The 15,836-nt window shown below is 35.2% G+C and overlaps 1 protein-coding gene across 2 annotated transcripts in view; it reads left to right on the top strand.

The window, feature by feature from the left end:
• PKN2 (protein kinase N2) overlaps positions 1-15,836 on the top strand; it is a 167,775-nt gene that overhangs the window by 122,438 nt on the left and 29,501 nt on the right. For both annotated transcript variants that reach the window (XM_031969379.1, XM_031969380.1), the window contains exons 9-15: positions 8,443-8,586; positions 8,906-8,981; positions 9,287-9,461; positions 9,707-9,833; positions 10,671-10,801; positions 10,902-10,977; positions 11,127-11,218. In XM_031969379.1, the coding sequence (XP_031825239.1) occupies positions 8,443-8,586; positions 8,906-8,981; positions 9,287-9,461; positions 9,707-9,833; positions 10,671-10,801; positions 10,902-10,977; positions 11,127-11,218 (821 nt within the window). The remainder of the gene's footprint in view (positions 1-8,442; positions 8,587-8,905; positions 8,982-9,286; positions 9,462-9,706; positions 9,834-10,670; positions 10,802-10,901; positions 10,978-11,126; positions 11,219-15,836) is intronic.

Genomic DNA, 15,836 nt, shown 5'->3' with positions numbered 1-15,836 from the left:
TCAAGAGAATTATAGTAATTGCTGATGCATGAAATTTTTTTCCACATATATGAACAGTCCATGTTAGACGAAAACAGGTTGTTGTTAGCAAAGTAATATTCCAGCCCACATTTTCTGCCATTATACTATTTGACTGAAACATGTAGAAAATACAAGATCACATGCTGTTTATTGTTTATTGATTATAAAGAAGCATTTAATTTGATGAAGTGAAACATGACCTTAAAAGTTCCTTTGCCCAACCAAGTGTTTTCCTTATATATGTTAAACACATATGTAAAATTCTCTGAAACAAAAATATCACCTTTGTTCAATCTTCTATTTCTTAATATCAAACATGGCACAAAGCATGTCTGTGGTTCAGAAACCAAATTAGATGGGTATTTCCTAGAGATAATTGCATAGTGTCAAGCTCTAAAATTTTTAAAAGCCTCTTAAATGAGATCTGTAATTATTCAGGAATTTAGACCAATAATCCAAATAGGAAAAACCAAGTGGATGAAGAATTCTCCTTGTTTAGACTATAATAAACAGATATTTACCTATCAAGATTGTCAGGGGATATATTTTTGTTGGACAGATACTACAAGACATTAAACTGGGTCTATTATTGAACAGGAGGAGAAAAGTGATTAGGAAATCCTTTGGCAAATTACAAAGTTCTTTAATAAACACCTACCTTCTCACTGAGCTAGAAGCCCATTAAACATATTTGTTGTAGTGTTTTATTTACATTTTCTTTTTTTGGTCTATATCTGTGATCTCATCACTTCAGAGAGCTCCCCACAAAGAAATTTCCAGCATACTTGCAGATCAGCACTTTCTTTCTAGTTCTGAAGAGCTGCTCTCACAACAAGAAGTTAATAACCTCACATAGTAGCCTGTGCCTGAGTAAGAAAGAATTGAAGCCCAGCTCTTTCTGATTCTAGGACTAGCTCTCTGGCTACCAACCTATCTCTTTCTAGGAGAACATTTTGCTGTTCACTTGTTTTCAGTTGTGTCTGACACTTCCTGACGTCATTTGGGGATTTTATAGCAAAAATACTAGAGTGGTTAGCCATTTCCTTCTCCAGCTCATCTTACAGATGAAAAAACTAAGGCAAATAGGGTTGAGTGACTTGCTCAGGGTCACACAGCTAATGTGACTAAGGCCAGATTTTAACTTATCTCTCTCTAACTGCAGGCCCAACATTCTATACATTGTTCATCTAGACATCCCAGTTATGAAAGAGAAGTGATGTCAAATTCAAATAGAAGTGAATTCTTATGGATTTGCATATTTAAAATAAATTAACATTATTTGTGTTATTTCATTTTTATTTTGTTAAACATTCCTCAATTACATTTTAATTTGGATTGTAGCAAGTTTAATGTCTCTGAAAAGGAAAGAAATGCATGATCAGAAATGTATGAGCTTCTCACATAGCAGTAAATAAAGAGTAAGTGTTGGACAGCCCAAATCTTCACAATGGTAGGGGAATCTATAGAAAAGCTCCTAGCATATTGTGTGGACTTCATGTTGCAACCTTTTTGTAAAGGTTTGTAAACAATGATGGGGCTCCCAAAGAATAGATGGGGATGCTGGATTGTAGTCTGTGTCATTTAAGGAATTACTCACATCAGTGAAATCATAGATCCATTGGAATATATGGAGTTTTAAGTAAATGTCTCAAATTTTGTTTTTCCCTGCTTGTTGTAGTTAAGAGATTGTTATATGCAAGACATTATGTTAGATATTGGAAATATAATGCCTACTATCATATTTTAATTAGGTTAAAAAAGATACAATAGGAACACAAATGAGCATAATACCAAGTAGTGAGTGAGTGGCTGGGGGGTAGCCCTGAGAGAAGGGAAAAGGTGTTCTAGGAAGATTAGATTTGGGTGAGAATATCTTTTAACTTGAGTGACATGGGGGCGGGGGGTGGGGAGCGGGTGGAAGGGGAATGGAAGAGGATTTAGAAAAACCCTTCATTCTTCTAAGCATGAAACCTGAAAATCATCTTTGATTCATTTTCATTTTTTCCACGTTCTCTGTGTTAGAGATGTCTTCCACCTAGGATCCTTTCTACTCTAATTACCACCTTCCTTATGCAGGCCATTTTTTCATTCTGTATTACTAAAACATTCTATAATGCTTCCTTATGTGCATTCTCTCTTTCAGCAACTATTTTCCCTATTAGGCTAATCTTCACAAAATGTTCCTTTCATCATGCCATACCTGATCCAGAAGTATACAGCAATCAATCAGATTTAAATCTAGTGGGTTTTTCCCTATGTTTCAGATCCTTATAATACCTACCCAGTCTTTCCCAAGGAAATGATTAGGAAGTGTTGGTTTCATCTCGCAAAAAAATTATGAATTGTTAGAGATGATGACGTCCAGGAAAGCAGCTAGGTGATGAGAAATCATCAGATGAAGTCTCTGAATGTTCTCCTTAAATGCTGGAAGGTCAAGAAAGAAATTATTGGGGCTATTCTAGCAATTCAGATAAGATGGTGGAGGCCTCAACCTACTTGAAAGTGGTGGATTTGTGAATGGAAGGAATAAAAATTCTCTTGGAGGAAGAATTAACAAGATTTGGCAGCTGATTGGAATAGACAATTGAGGGTGAAACCAAGCTTGCAAACCTGAACTAACTGGAGGAATGATTGTCCTTTAGACAGAAACAAGGGAGTTTAGGGGAGTTATAGTGGAAAATAATATATTGTGCTTTGGACATGTTGAAGTTGAGGTGCTTTTGGAACATCAAATTCAGAATGTTCAACAAGTGGTTTGTATTGTAGGACTAGAGATCAGGAGAGAGTCCAAAGTTAGACTTATAAATTTTGGGAAGTTATCAACATAGAAATGATGACTGAATTTGTGAGTAGAAACAGAAAAAAACCCAGGAAGAGAACTTTCTCTCTACTCTTATTAGTCTTCCAATTGAGATGAAATGGATGACAACTTAGCAAAGGAGACTTGAGAAGTGGTGACACTTAAGAGAAAAGGGAATCCCAAAAACCTAGGAAGGGGAAAGGACCCAAGAGGAAAGGGTGACCAACTGTTTCTAATGCTTCAGAGAGATCAAAAAGGATGAGTTTTGAAAAAAAAGGCCATTTGACTGAACATTTAGAGATTGTTGGCTACTTTGAAGAGATCAGCTTCAGTACAATAATGAAGTAGGAAATGAGACTGACGAGAACTAAGAGGAGAGAGGAAGAACAGTGCAAGCTATGGTTTCTAGGAGTTTAACTATATAAGAGAAAAGTTATCAGACAGTTTCTTGAACCTGTGATAGTATTAATAATTTGTCCGTTTAGTTTAGGGGAAGCCTGGACATGTTTGGAGAAGACATTGAAGCACCAAGTAGATAGGAAGGAGTTAAGACATTGAGAGAAGGAGGTGAATAAGATCAATATTTCAGTTACCAGAGTTCATTCAATAATAATCACAACTGACATTTAACACTTTTGGATTTATATATTATCTGACTGGACCTTAATAACCCTGTGAGTCCATTATCAAATAGCTGAGGAGTTAAAGAAAGTAGATTCTAATTCATGATTCTCTTAACTCAAAGCCACAGCTCTTTTTCATTCTACTATGCTTCCAATCACAATATTGATAAACAAAATATATTGAGGTCTATGACTTGGCCATTTCAGGATAGAATGTTCATGTATGGTAAAAGTGAGTGAGAGGTCAGTGATAAAATAGATGAATTCATAAATATGACAACAGATTTCCTATTGGTTTCTCCTTAGATGTAAGCTTTGTGTAATTGCCTTTCATCTTGCTCTCTTAATTTTTTTGTCCTGTGTTACAAGATTCGTAAGCTGTAGAACTTGACTGTATTTGATACATAACAGACACATGATGATCTGCCTTCTTAGCCTGTGTTCCTTATCCATGCAAAAAATGTGTTCATGTATTTCAGCCAAAAGAAGCAGCCTCCTAACAGGGAATCCCCCTTTCTATCCCCCTTTCTATCTGTCTTTCTATATACTCTGGGAAATAGTCCTAGTTGCCATGGTAGATTAAGAGAAGGATTGGAACAGTGAGAGTATTGGGATTTAATACTATGATTATTCTCTTACTTATCAATAGTTAATCAGCTTTCACTTAGCCCTCTTCGTGGGCAGCACAAACTGGACTAGGTCCTGTGGGAAATAACATGAGATATGAAATATTCTAAGTACTTTGAAAAAATAAAGCACTATATGATTGTACAGTACTATAGTTTTAAAGCAAAAGGTAGAGTATATGATCCTCTGTCAATGAGAAACTTGCGCTATAATTGCTAGAGAGAAACAGCTTTTGTGCATTATGTTAAATGTGGTTAGTTTTGTTTTTAGTTTTTATCTCTCTTGAAGTCTTTCTCCAATGCCTTATTGTGGTGTGGAGGTGGCTCTAGATTGACTAGCCAATTGCAATTAAAGTACCAATTCATTCAGATTCTATTACATTGAAAAAGTGTCAGATATAGGTCTGGTGACAGAATGTGTGTGGTGTCTGATGGCTAACTTAGCTAAATTTGGGTAAAGCTTTATCAGCTTGATGAATTTTTTGGACTAGAGAACATCATTGAAATCATGGCTCCTTGAAATAGTTAAATTTATTTCATTTGAGAATATGTGTCTTTCCAACAATGAGGTGAATGATGCCAGTTTCAGTGATCTTGTGATGAAGAGAGCCATCTACACCCAGAGAGAGAACTATGGGAACTGAGTGTGGACCACAACATAGCATTCTCACTCTTTTTATTGTTGTTTGCTTGCATTTTGTTTTCTTACTCATTTACTTTTTTTTTTTTAATCTGATTTCTCTTATGCAGTAAGAAAATTGTATAAATATGTTTATTCATATTGGATTTAACATAAATTTTTAACACATATTGAATTGCTTGCCATGTAGGGGAGAAGTGGGGGGAAGGAGGAGAAAATATGAAACACAAGGTTATGTAAGGGTCAGTGTAGTCAAATTATCCATGCTTGTTTCAAAAATAAAAAGCTTTAGAAAAAAAATAAAAGCACCTTAAGACTTAAAAAAAAATAAAAGAAAGAGAGAATATATGCATGTTTTATGTATGTTTGCAAATACATATTCATACTTAATGTACAATTATCCCACGGTCAAGTATTGCTTGTAATTGTCCTAGCATTCTTAGGAGTGGCAAGAAGATTTTAACAGCTGCTGTTTGAGTCTAGGCCCTCAACAAAAAGAGATAGCTCAGTGACTCTTAAAAAAATTTTTGTGGTAGTGCTTAGCTGTTATTCTTTGAAATAAGAATATAATAATCATCAAAACTTGATTCCAAATGTAGGACACTGAAAACCAATGGAATTGCAAAAGAAGTAGATTATATTGTCTTCACCTTCCAGAGGCTTACACTTTAGGCGTAGAGGATATTTTTCTTTAAAAAAAAAAAAATGGGAATGGTAATAATAGTTCATGTCATATTTTAGGATAAAGGGAGTCTTTAGAGACCACCTAGCTGTTCCCCATCATTTTGTATTAGAGGAATGGCAGGGGCCAGTGGGTAGGTGACTTATCTGAGGTCAAGCATTTAATAAGTTGCAAAACCTTTGCTCCAGAGCCAGTGCTCGAACATGATGCAGACATCACATGCTCTGGGAATGTAATAGTAGTGGTCATGGAAGGCTGGTATAGGCATCAGTAGGGATGCACAGAGGGTTTGGGGAGAACAAAGTATAGAACATTTTGGGTAAATTAGAAGTTTCTGGAAAAAAGTGGGACATAAATAACACTTTGACTGGAGAGGACCTTAAATGCTAGGCAGAGCAATTTGGAATTGTCCAGTCTTATCTCAAAATCCAGCCCAGTGCTTTGTCCCCAGTGTAGGTAACAGTATATTGTTAGTGTTTGTTACAAGAAGAAAAAGACATTTGGGGAGTCACTAAACATTGTTAGTTTTTATTGGTGGGGTATGGGGAGGGGGAGGAATGTGACATAGCTTTGCTTTGGGAATGTTGATCTATCAGTGTTGAAGAAAATAGATTGGAAATGGGAGAAGATTTACAGAAGCCAGTCAGAAGACTTTGGCAAATAATCTATATCCTAGCAGAGAGAATAAAATGAAAGGAATATTTCTAAAAGATCTGACAATAGAAGAAGCAATAGAACAGCAAGAAAGGGGCATAATTCATCATATGTTAATTGGTTCCTATATGCAAAAAAGTGTTTTAGATGCAGAGGGCAAGATCAAAAGCCTTTGGTTGTCCAAATCTTGCTTTCATGAAGCTTATAGTCTAGCGGGGAAATACGATATACACCAATAACTAATATAAAAAATATACAGAAACATATTGTTAATATAAGGTCCAAGTGAGCGATCATTACTCCCTAGGAAGATTCAAAGAATTTCAGAAATAAAGAACATCATGACAACAAAGATGAGGACCCCAAAGTACAGGATATAGGAATATTGTGAAGTACACAAAGGGAAGTAATATAAAGATATCTTAAAATGGAGTAGGCAGAGAGAAGGTTGCCAAATTATGAAAGGTGGCCTTAAGATGGCAGTCTGAGGCCCTGAACTTGATACATTGAATGACTGAGCAGAGAAGTGACCGAGATCATTGAATAAGGAAGATAATAATTAGTGGGTTTTTTGGATTATAAAATTTGCAGAGTACTTTACAAACATTATCTCTTTTAATCCTTACAATAATCCTGGGAGGTAGGTGCTGTTGTTTTTCCCATTTCACAAATAAGAAAATTAATATGGAAATTAAATTATTTGCTCAGGGTCACCTATGACATCTTAGGGAAGATTTAAACTCAGTTCTTACTTACTCCAAGTCCAGGACACTACTAATACCCCAAACTGCCTGATAAGTTCAGTTGTAGTGTGTAAGATGGAACTTTGTAGGAAAACTTGTGGGGTTGTGGGGAGGAACTTGAGGACAAAGGGTTTGGTGACTAGATAGCATTTATGTAGGACAAGGGACAAAGAGAAGGAGGGGTTCAAGATAATTTCCAAGATTTCAAGCCTGTTTGATTAAAAGATGTATTATTGCTACTTTTAGGGAGCTGGTTTAGGGAGAAAAATGAGTTTGTTTTTTAGATCTATTAAGTTGTTGGGATGGGTTTGTGTTTTAGTGAGAAAATCCTGAACTGGAAATTGAAATGCTTGGTGAGAGTTTCGGGTGGATTCTTTAAATCTTTGTGGGTACATAAAGTGAAAGGTCAAACATCATGATCTTTTGGATTCTTTAGGTCTAAAAGGTATAATTCCATGATTGTGGTTTATAAGCATACATTTATCTTGATGAAGTTGCAGTTTTCCATTAATAGTGGAAAGATTTTTCATGTTTAGTTTGGACTTTTTTTTTCCAAAATGCTTTTACAGTTGAATAGAGTTGTTGAAATATTCTTCCATCTCGTCTACTGAATAATAATAACTGAAAGAATTAATACATCCTGTAATGTCTAAATTATTGTTTGATAGCACCTTTTTCTTATAATATATTTCTCAAAATTTGTTTCTAGCATATTTCATTAACTTGTTGCAGTATTATAGCTGGCCATTGTTAAATTATTCCAATCTGCCCTCTTCAGCATTATCTTGAAACTCCTTCATCCCTTGCTTTTTCATGTTTGTAATAGTAGTTAATTATGTTTATTAGTGAGGGCTGGTGACAGCATGGACCTACTACCATCTATTCAAATCAAATTCCATTTTGGAATAACCATTAACTTCATGTTGACACATGGTGATATAAAAGTACCTACCTCACATTGTAAATACAAAATTAAATAACATGCAAAGAGCTTTGTAAAGCCTTAAAGATTGTTATAAATACTAGTTATTATCATGGAGAGCTAGGTGTTGTTCTCTCCTCTCCCTTCCCCCCCCTCCCCGTTTTAGGTAAGTGTTCTTTTCTTTTTCTGTTTTGAGGTCTTTGCGTATTTGTGTGTGCATATGTGTATGTCCCTGATCCAGTTGTATTATACATTTCCCATATTTTTCCTGGTCAAAATAGATTTTATGTAAGTGTAAGATAATGGATTTTCAAATTAGGGGTTGAGGATTATGGATTTATATAAGATATGTAGTTTAATAAATTGAAAATTACCATCAAGTAATTTATTATTTACAGAGCCTAAAAGAAAAAAATATTTATCTGTTTTTGTAGATAATTTGCAAAATTCTAAAAAAAAAATATTTACAAGAGCCTGGTACTTAAAATTGATTTGTACCTATGATACATTTTATTATTGTTGGATCTAGTATAAACTAAATTTTCCTTTTAAGTTAAGTAGAGGTATACATAGCTTTGTTCATTTGTACATCTTCAAAAGCTCTTTTGTTATAAACTTTGGTCTTTTGAATAGAAGTATTTTAATTTTATAGTGCTTAATTCAAGTGTGTTCCAATGATGTATGTATGTTTTTTTGTTTTTTGTTTTTTGTTTTGTTTTTTATTGTCTTAGTCACGTGAACTGGAAATTTCAGTTTATTGGCGTGATTGGCGATCTCTCTGTGCAGTAAAATTTCTAAGGTTAGAAGATTTTTTAGACAACCAGCGACATGGCATGTGTCTTTATCTGGAACCCCAGGGTACTTTATTTGCAGAGGTAATAAACTTGATTATTTCTTTTTAAAAATATAAGCATCGATTTAAATCATATAAGTAAAACACGTAAGAATTAAGTCATAATAGTAGAAAAAATAGTAGAAAAGAAAGTATCTAGTGCCTAATACTGGCTCAAGTATCAAGAGATTTGTGGTCCTATCTGGCTTTCCCACTGATTTTGACCTTACCTTTCCTATGCTGAGCACATCCAATTAAGGGATCTCTAGTACCCCATCTAATTCTCATAATAGAGGATTCCAATTGATTTTGTAGAATGGAAATCATATGGTTTTAAACTTACTACACTTCCTTTATTACAGGTTACCTTTTTTAATCCAGTTATTGAAAGAAGACCAAAGCTTCAAAGACAAAAGAAAATTTTTTCAAAACAACAAGGTAATTATTTACTAAAGGAAAAGAAAGTTTTTTTGTGATGAGATACTGAAGTACTTCATAATAAAAATCTAAATGGGGTTCAAAAAAGTGAGAGCAAGACTGTTTCTGTTCATCTTGAAATTATTTACAATTGATATGATACAGCTGCATCTAATAATGAATAGTTTAGAACTGCTAAAAAGGTGGCAAATTCTGTTGGTTGTTCATAAATTATGAACACATAAATATGATTTTTTTAATTATGGCTTTTGGTAATATGTAAAGAAGTTATTGCACTCTTGTCTTTTTATTCACAATATCCACAGGCAAAACATTTCTCAGAGCTCCTCAAATGAATATTAATATTGCCACTTGGGGAAGGCTGGTGAGAAGAGCAATTCCAACGGTAAATCATTCTGGCACCTTTAGTCCTCAGGCTCCTGGGCCTACAACAGTACCTGTGGTTGATGTGCGTATTCCAGAACTAACACCGCCAGCAAGGTATACATCTTAGATTTTTAAGCAGGGTTTACATAAAAACAGTAATTAGAAAATTTTTATATATGTTGATTACACAGAATTAGTTAAATTTCCTTTATTTAAACTTCAAGTAGGAATGTGAAGCTAATATTTCTGTATTCATTAAAAGAATCTCAAGCTGACAGTTTTTTTTTTAAATCTAAAGACATTTTAAAATAAATACCTTCACTTTACTACTTTTGATAAATGATTTTGTCTTTTACAAGTGACCCTACAGTAACCAAATTGGACTTTGAACTTGAACCAGAAACACCTCCAGCCCCACCACGTGCATCTTCCTTTGGAGAAATACATGAACCTTCAGAGTTAAGAGTTTTGGATGTACCAGGACAGGCAAGACAGTTTTAAAACATTTATTTTGGCCAAACAAATTAAAATTATAAATGTTCAAAGAGGATTTATGGATACATTTTAATTTTTTTTTTATTTTAATGTTTTACTTTCCAGGTTACATGTAAAAACAATTTTTTTAGCATTTGTTTTTAAAGCTTTTGAGTTATAGATCCTCTCCTTTCCTCTCTATCCTCTAACCCACAATGTGAAGTTATGTAAAACATAGTGATATAGTTCTAAACTGGTTTAAATAATGTATCTGCAAACAGATTATGCATATTTATTGTTTATGAAATTATCCCAATCATATTAAGATTGGGCACGTAAGAGCCAGCATCTTAATCTTTAACAGTTATTGAAATTAACAATTTGGTGTTGAGATGACCAATTTCAGATGAAAATTGAGCCAAAAAGATATCAATTTTTTTTTATGCATCTGAAGCATATCATATGAGTGTGCATTCTTTGTCATTTTAGGCTGCATTAGTTGTTTCTTATTTCACCACCACTCCCTTCCCATTAGACTGTTAATCCCATAAGTTTGTTTATGCTATCTTTTATATGTCTTGGAGAATTGTATAATACTCAACACACAATTGGTACCTAATAAGTGTTTATAGAATTAACCAGGTAACAATTCCTGTATATGAACAAAGTGTTAAGCCTGGTTAGAGCACATGTACTTGGTTGTTATTTCAACCTCATTAGACTACATTCAAGTTTTGTTTAGAAAATTATATTGCCTCTGTAATTATTTAATTTCATTTTTAACCAGCTCTGATTATGTTCGTATACTTTTTGAAGGCTAATTGATTTTTTTTCTCAATATTTCATTAGGATTCAGAAACAACTTTTAATTTTGAAAATGACAGAAATAATATTGCTTCAAAAAAACAAGCTGAATATGAGCCTCCTATCCCTCATTCAGGCCTAGAGTACAGAAGTGTTCAAGAACCTGAGGATAGAAGGTAATCTAAATTTATGATAATATGAAACTTCCTGAATAGATTTTTCAGTTTAAGTTTATAATTTAGTCTAATAATTGTGTTGATAATTGCTTTTTTTCAGATCTCCACAGAGGTTTCAGTTTAGTCTTCAAGACTTTAGGTGTTGTGCTGTATTGGGTAGAGGGCATTTTGGAAAGGTATGCCTTTAAAGTTTTTCTTAACCAATTCTAAAAGTAAATTATACTGTTTTAATTTAAAAGCAGTCTCATCCTTTTTGGGAAAAAATAAAGTGAAAATACAAAGTGTAAGTAAATAATTTACTTTATATTTTTCTGTATCATTGCAGGTGCTTTTGGCTGAATACAAAAATACAAATGAGATGTTTGCCATAAAAGCCTTAAAGAAAGGAGATATTGTTGCTCGAGATGAAGTAGACAGGTTAGTTTAAAGAAAGCAAACTAAAATTATTGTTATTATTTATTTATTTATTTATTTTGCTGAGGCAATTAGGGCTAAGTGACTTGCCCAGAGTCACACAGATAGGAAGTGATGCGTCTGAGGCCAGATTTGAACTCAGGTTCTCCTGACTTCAGGGCTCTATCCACTGCACCATCTAGCTTCCCCAAACTAAAATTATTTAATGTTCATTTTTTTCTGATAGAAGATATTTTAAGGAATGAGTTATTTTATGTGTTCAAGTGTAAGCCTTTTTCCAAACCTTCTGTTATATTTTCTTTCTGTATTTCTCTCTCTTTTTAGAAAAATTTAACTGGTTAATGAATTTAAACACATCATAATGAAATTCAGAAATAAACAATAGCTACAACTTTATTTGTTCTTGATATTCAAAATGTTAGAGTAAGGCAGTTCTCTAATTATTGTGAAAAAGATATAACTGATTCTATAACAGCCTTCTCATCACATTTTTCTCAGTGTCACTTAATTGATAGTCACACAATGATAGGCAGATAGGCAGAGAGGAGCCAGCATCTTTTAAAACAACAACAACAAAAAAACCTCACCTATTTCCAGTAATCCCCAGCTAGCAATCATCTTTTCTCTCTCTTTCCCTTCAAGGTTACAATTCTTGAGAAAGCCTCATAAATTCAGTGCCTTTATTCCTTTTCTCTTACTCATTGTTAAATTGTCTATTATTTGATTTTCAGCCACATCATTTAACTAAAATAATCCTCTCCAGAATAAAAGTGATGTATTAATTGCCAAACCGAATTTTCATTTCTCAGTCTTTATCCCTCGTGATCACTTTGTGACTTTTGATGCTGTTTGTCTTTTTCTTTTGGATATTTTCTATGACACTACTCTCTGGTAGTTTTCTTACTATCTTTTTCTTTCTCCTTTGCTGAATTGTCACTGAGGTCAGACCCATAAATCATACTTTTTCCCTGAAGACCTAACACTTGTCCTAACACTTCCTCCCCTCCCTCAAATTTGCATAGTGATCTCATCAGTTCTTATAGGTTCAATTTACTTCTGGACAAATGATTTCTGGAGTTCTTTATTCATAGTCTCTTTCTCAAGCTCAAATCTTACATTACTAACTGCCCCTTGACTATCTTAAATTAGATGTCTCCAAAATTCACATTATCTTTCTCCCTAGAATTCCTTTCTTCCAAACAAGGTGTTTGGAAGAAACTTGTTAATCAAAAGTCATTAACTTCTTTTTGATCAATTCTAAATTTCAGGGAATTTCTTTTTCTTGGATATTGTTTTATATCTCTTATTCCAATTTTTTTGTTTGTTCATTCTTCCAATTCATTTCTATGGCTTTAGGCTTATGTCAATCTTTGCTCACTTTATTGGGTACTCTCTGAGTTGAGCTTTTGTCCTCTTGGCACTGTTTGTTGCTTTTTTGGTGTATTGAGTGTTGTGTTACTAGAATCCCACTAGCCTATAAGTTTTTAGTGCTCCCCAAAATCTCTGTATGTTCCTGGTTTAGATTTAGGTCTACAACCCTCGCTGAAAGTTCCAGTAGTCTGTTGCTGGACTCAGTCCCTTTGAATTAGCCAAGAAGCTCCATGGTTCAGAGGGACAGAACTGCTGGTTCCCTTTGGTCTAGGATTCCTGACCTGACTGTTCTGCTGCAGAATTCAAACTGAACTGAAGCCTGGGATCCACTAGAACCCCCCTCAGCTCCTGGGCTCAGCCACACAGCTGTTCCTTCTTTATGGACTTATTCCTAAATCATTTCACAATCTTAGACCCATAAGCATCCCTCACCCTGGACCACCACACCAGCCTTCCTTGGATTCATGACCAAAACTGGGTAGGGAATGACATCACCAACTCGAAACCTATTGTGTAGGATCACAAGATCAGGTTGTTCTTTTGGGGACTTCTCCTTACCCTGGTTTGGTTTTCTTTTAGTTTCAAGGCCAGACCTAGTCCAAGGTCCACAGACCATTTCTCTTCTTGTCTTCCTTTGCCAGCCTGGGCTAGATAAGGGACTTACTGTGATTTTTCCTGGATTTTCCAATCAAGACTTCATGTGGTGTGTCTTTGTGGAGAAGCTGGGTTGTGTCACTTCCTGGTACTCTGCCATCTTGGCTCTGTACCAAAAGTCATAGACATCTATGACTTTTGAGGGGAGGGTATGACCATCCTCTCAGCCAATAAACATTATTTAAGCTCTGGGGATACAAAAAGAGGCAAAAGACAGTCCCCAACTTCAAGGAGCTCCCAGTCTAATGGATCATCTAATGGACTGAGTCTTGTTTGTACTCTCATAACCTGTTTTGCCTACGTTCTCTTCCTTCCACTTACATGCCTCCTTCACTCATATGCCTGTGCTGTTTCAAGTGGCCTTCTGGTCCATTGCCGTGTCTCAAGTCTCTACCCACTCCATCCCCCACGTATGCAGCTCTTAGAATGAACTTCCCAGAGGGCAGAGCAGATTCCCCGTCCCCCTCAGTAAACTCCCGATTCTCCCTGTTCTCTTAAGAAGAGGTAGCACAAGCTCTGCCATAGAAAGCTCTTCCCAACTTTGTAGTCTGTGTGCTTTGCTTCCCCTGCACATGGTCCAGTAGCCCTGGCTTCCAGGATGTTCTTCAAATAGAGCACTCCCAGCTTGTGACTCATTTTTGGCAGTGGCTGTTCTGGCCTCCTGCAAGACTCAGCTCAAACCTCACATTCTTCCCTTCATCCTTACAGGAAGGAAATTATTTTCTATATACACTAACTATGTCTGGTTACATTTTGCCTCTCACATGAGAATGTGAGTTCGTTGAGGCAAGAGCCCTGTTTTTGCCTTTCTTTTTATCCTCAGGGCTTGGCCTCTTGCCTGACTACAAAAGAGACTTAATCTTTGAAGTGTTTGGCATTAGGGTGTAAGAAAAGGTGGTTAGATGGGAGTCTGAACTCTTAAGTTCACATCCTCATTCTAACTTTCATTAGCTGTGTGCCTTTGACAAAGTCATTTAAAACATCTCAAACTTAGCCTTCTCATGTATAAAATGGAATTAGCATTATTTATCTATATATATATCCTTAAAAGAATGATTTAAAGGACATAAGTAATATCAGTGTGACTATTGTTGATATCAATTAAAATGAATTATCCACTTTTGTAGAAGCAGCAAATGGTTAAACCCCAACAGTGTAGTAGAAAATATGTCTGGTTTAACTCTAAACTTTCTACCTTTGAGAATGATCTATTTTTTATATATTCATATCCATATTTCTACAATATTCTTTTCCTGAATTTTTATTTTCTTGAAATATTCTAATTATGTTTTATTTTTAAGAGTTCATTAATGTAAGTCAGTATAACGTGTAGTTATACTGTACATATATATAAATTGCAGTGGCTGTATGGGAAAAGATTTTGATAGGCAGTTTGGTTTAGTGGACAGAGGACTGACCTCAGACTATGTAAAAATCTGGGTTCAAACCCATTTCTGACATAGACTGATTCTGAGACAAGTTTCTTCATCTCTCAGTGCCCCAAACAACTGTCTTAAGAACAGTTAACGATCTATTGTAGCAGAAGGAATTTCCTCATTGGGGGTTCCCTTATCCCAGCTAATTACTCAATAAACATATATATAAAGCTCCTACTATGTACCAGGCACTGAGCTTATAGTCACTACCTTAAAGTTTACAATTTAATAAAGGGGACAACAAGCGAATAGATATGTACAAAGCAATCTATATAGAGAACAGAGCAGAAAGTAAATTAACAAGAGGGCAGGCTTTCTGTGGAAGATGGAATGTTAGTTGAGACTATAAGGAAGCCAGAGAGGTCTGTAGTTGGAGTGGAGGAGGGCATGGGGATAGCCAGAGAAAAGTCTGGAGCCAAGAAATGAAGTGGCAGATTTTTGGAACTTCCTGGCAGCTAGTGTCACTGGATCAAAGAATATCTGATAAGGAATAAAGTGAAAGAAGACAGGAAAGCTAAAAGGGGGCTAGGTGTAGTTTTCTGAATGCCAAATAGAGACGATAGGAAGCCATTGGAACTTATTGAGTAGGAAGGGCTGACCTGATTTTACCCTTTAGAAAAATCACTTTGGTGGCTGAGTGGAGTGTGTTTTGGAGTGAGAACCTTGACACAGGCAGATCTATTAGCAGATATTGCAGCAATCAAGGTGTGAAGTGAAGAGGATGTGCACCAGCATGGGGCAGAGTCAGGAGAGAAGAGGGCGTATTCAAGAGATGTTGCAAAAGTGAAATTTCCAGACCATATGGATATGGTAGGTGGCATGGCAAAGAGAGAGAACTCCAGGATGCGAGCCTGAGACACTGGAAGGATTGGTGTGGCCCTCTGCTGTAATACCAATGAAATTACAGATCCATGCTCCCTGAATAAGCAGATATGCTAAACATAAACAGCAGAAGAGAGGGACTTAGTTCATTCATTGTAAAACAAGTAGCAATATCACTTACTATAAGAAATTTTGGGTCATGAGATCACCTTCAAATATTTGGAAGAAATATGTATTTCATTAGAGCAATATCTGTTAATGTTTATACATAGAAACTGGTCTTTTAGCTTCATATTCTATTTTCCCATGTCCTTTCTCTAGATGGAGAGAGTACAGGG

The sequence above is a fragment of the Sarcophilus harrisii genome, chromosome 4, assembly GCF_902635505.1.
Source record: "Sarcophilus harrisii chromosome 4, mSarHar1.11, whole genome shotgun sequence".
In the NCBI taxonomy this organism is placed as follows: Eukaryota; Metazoa; Chordata; class Mammalia; order Dasyuromorphia; family Dasyuridae; genus Sarcophilus; species Sarcophilus harrisii.
This window is presented reverse-complemented; position numbering and strand designations above follow the sequence as displayed.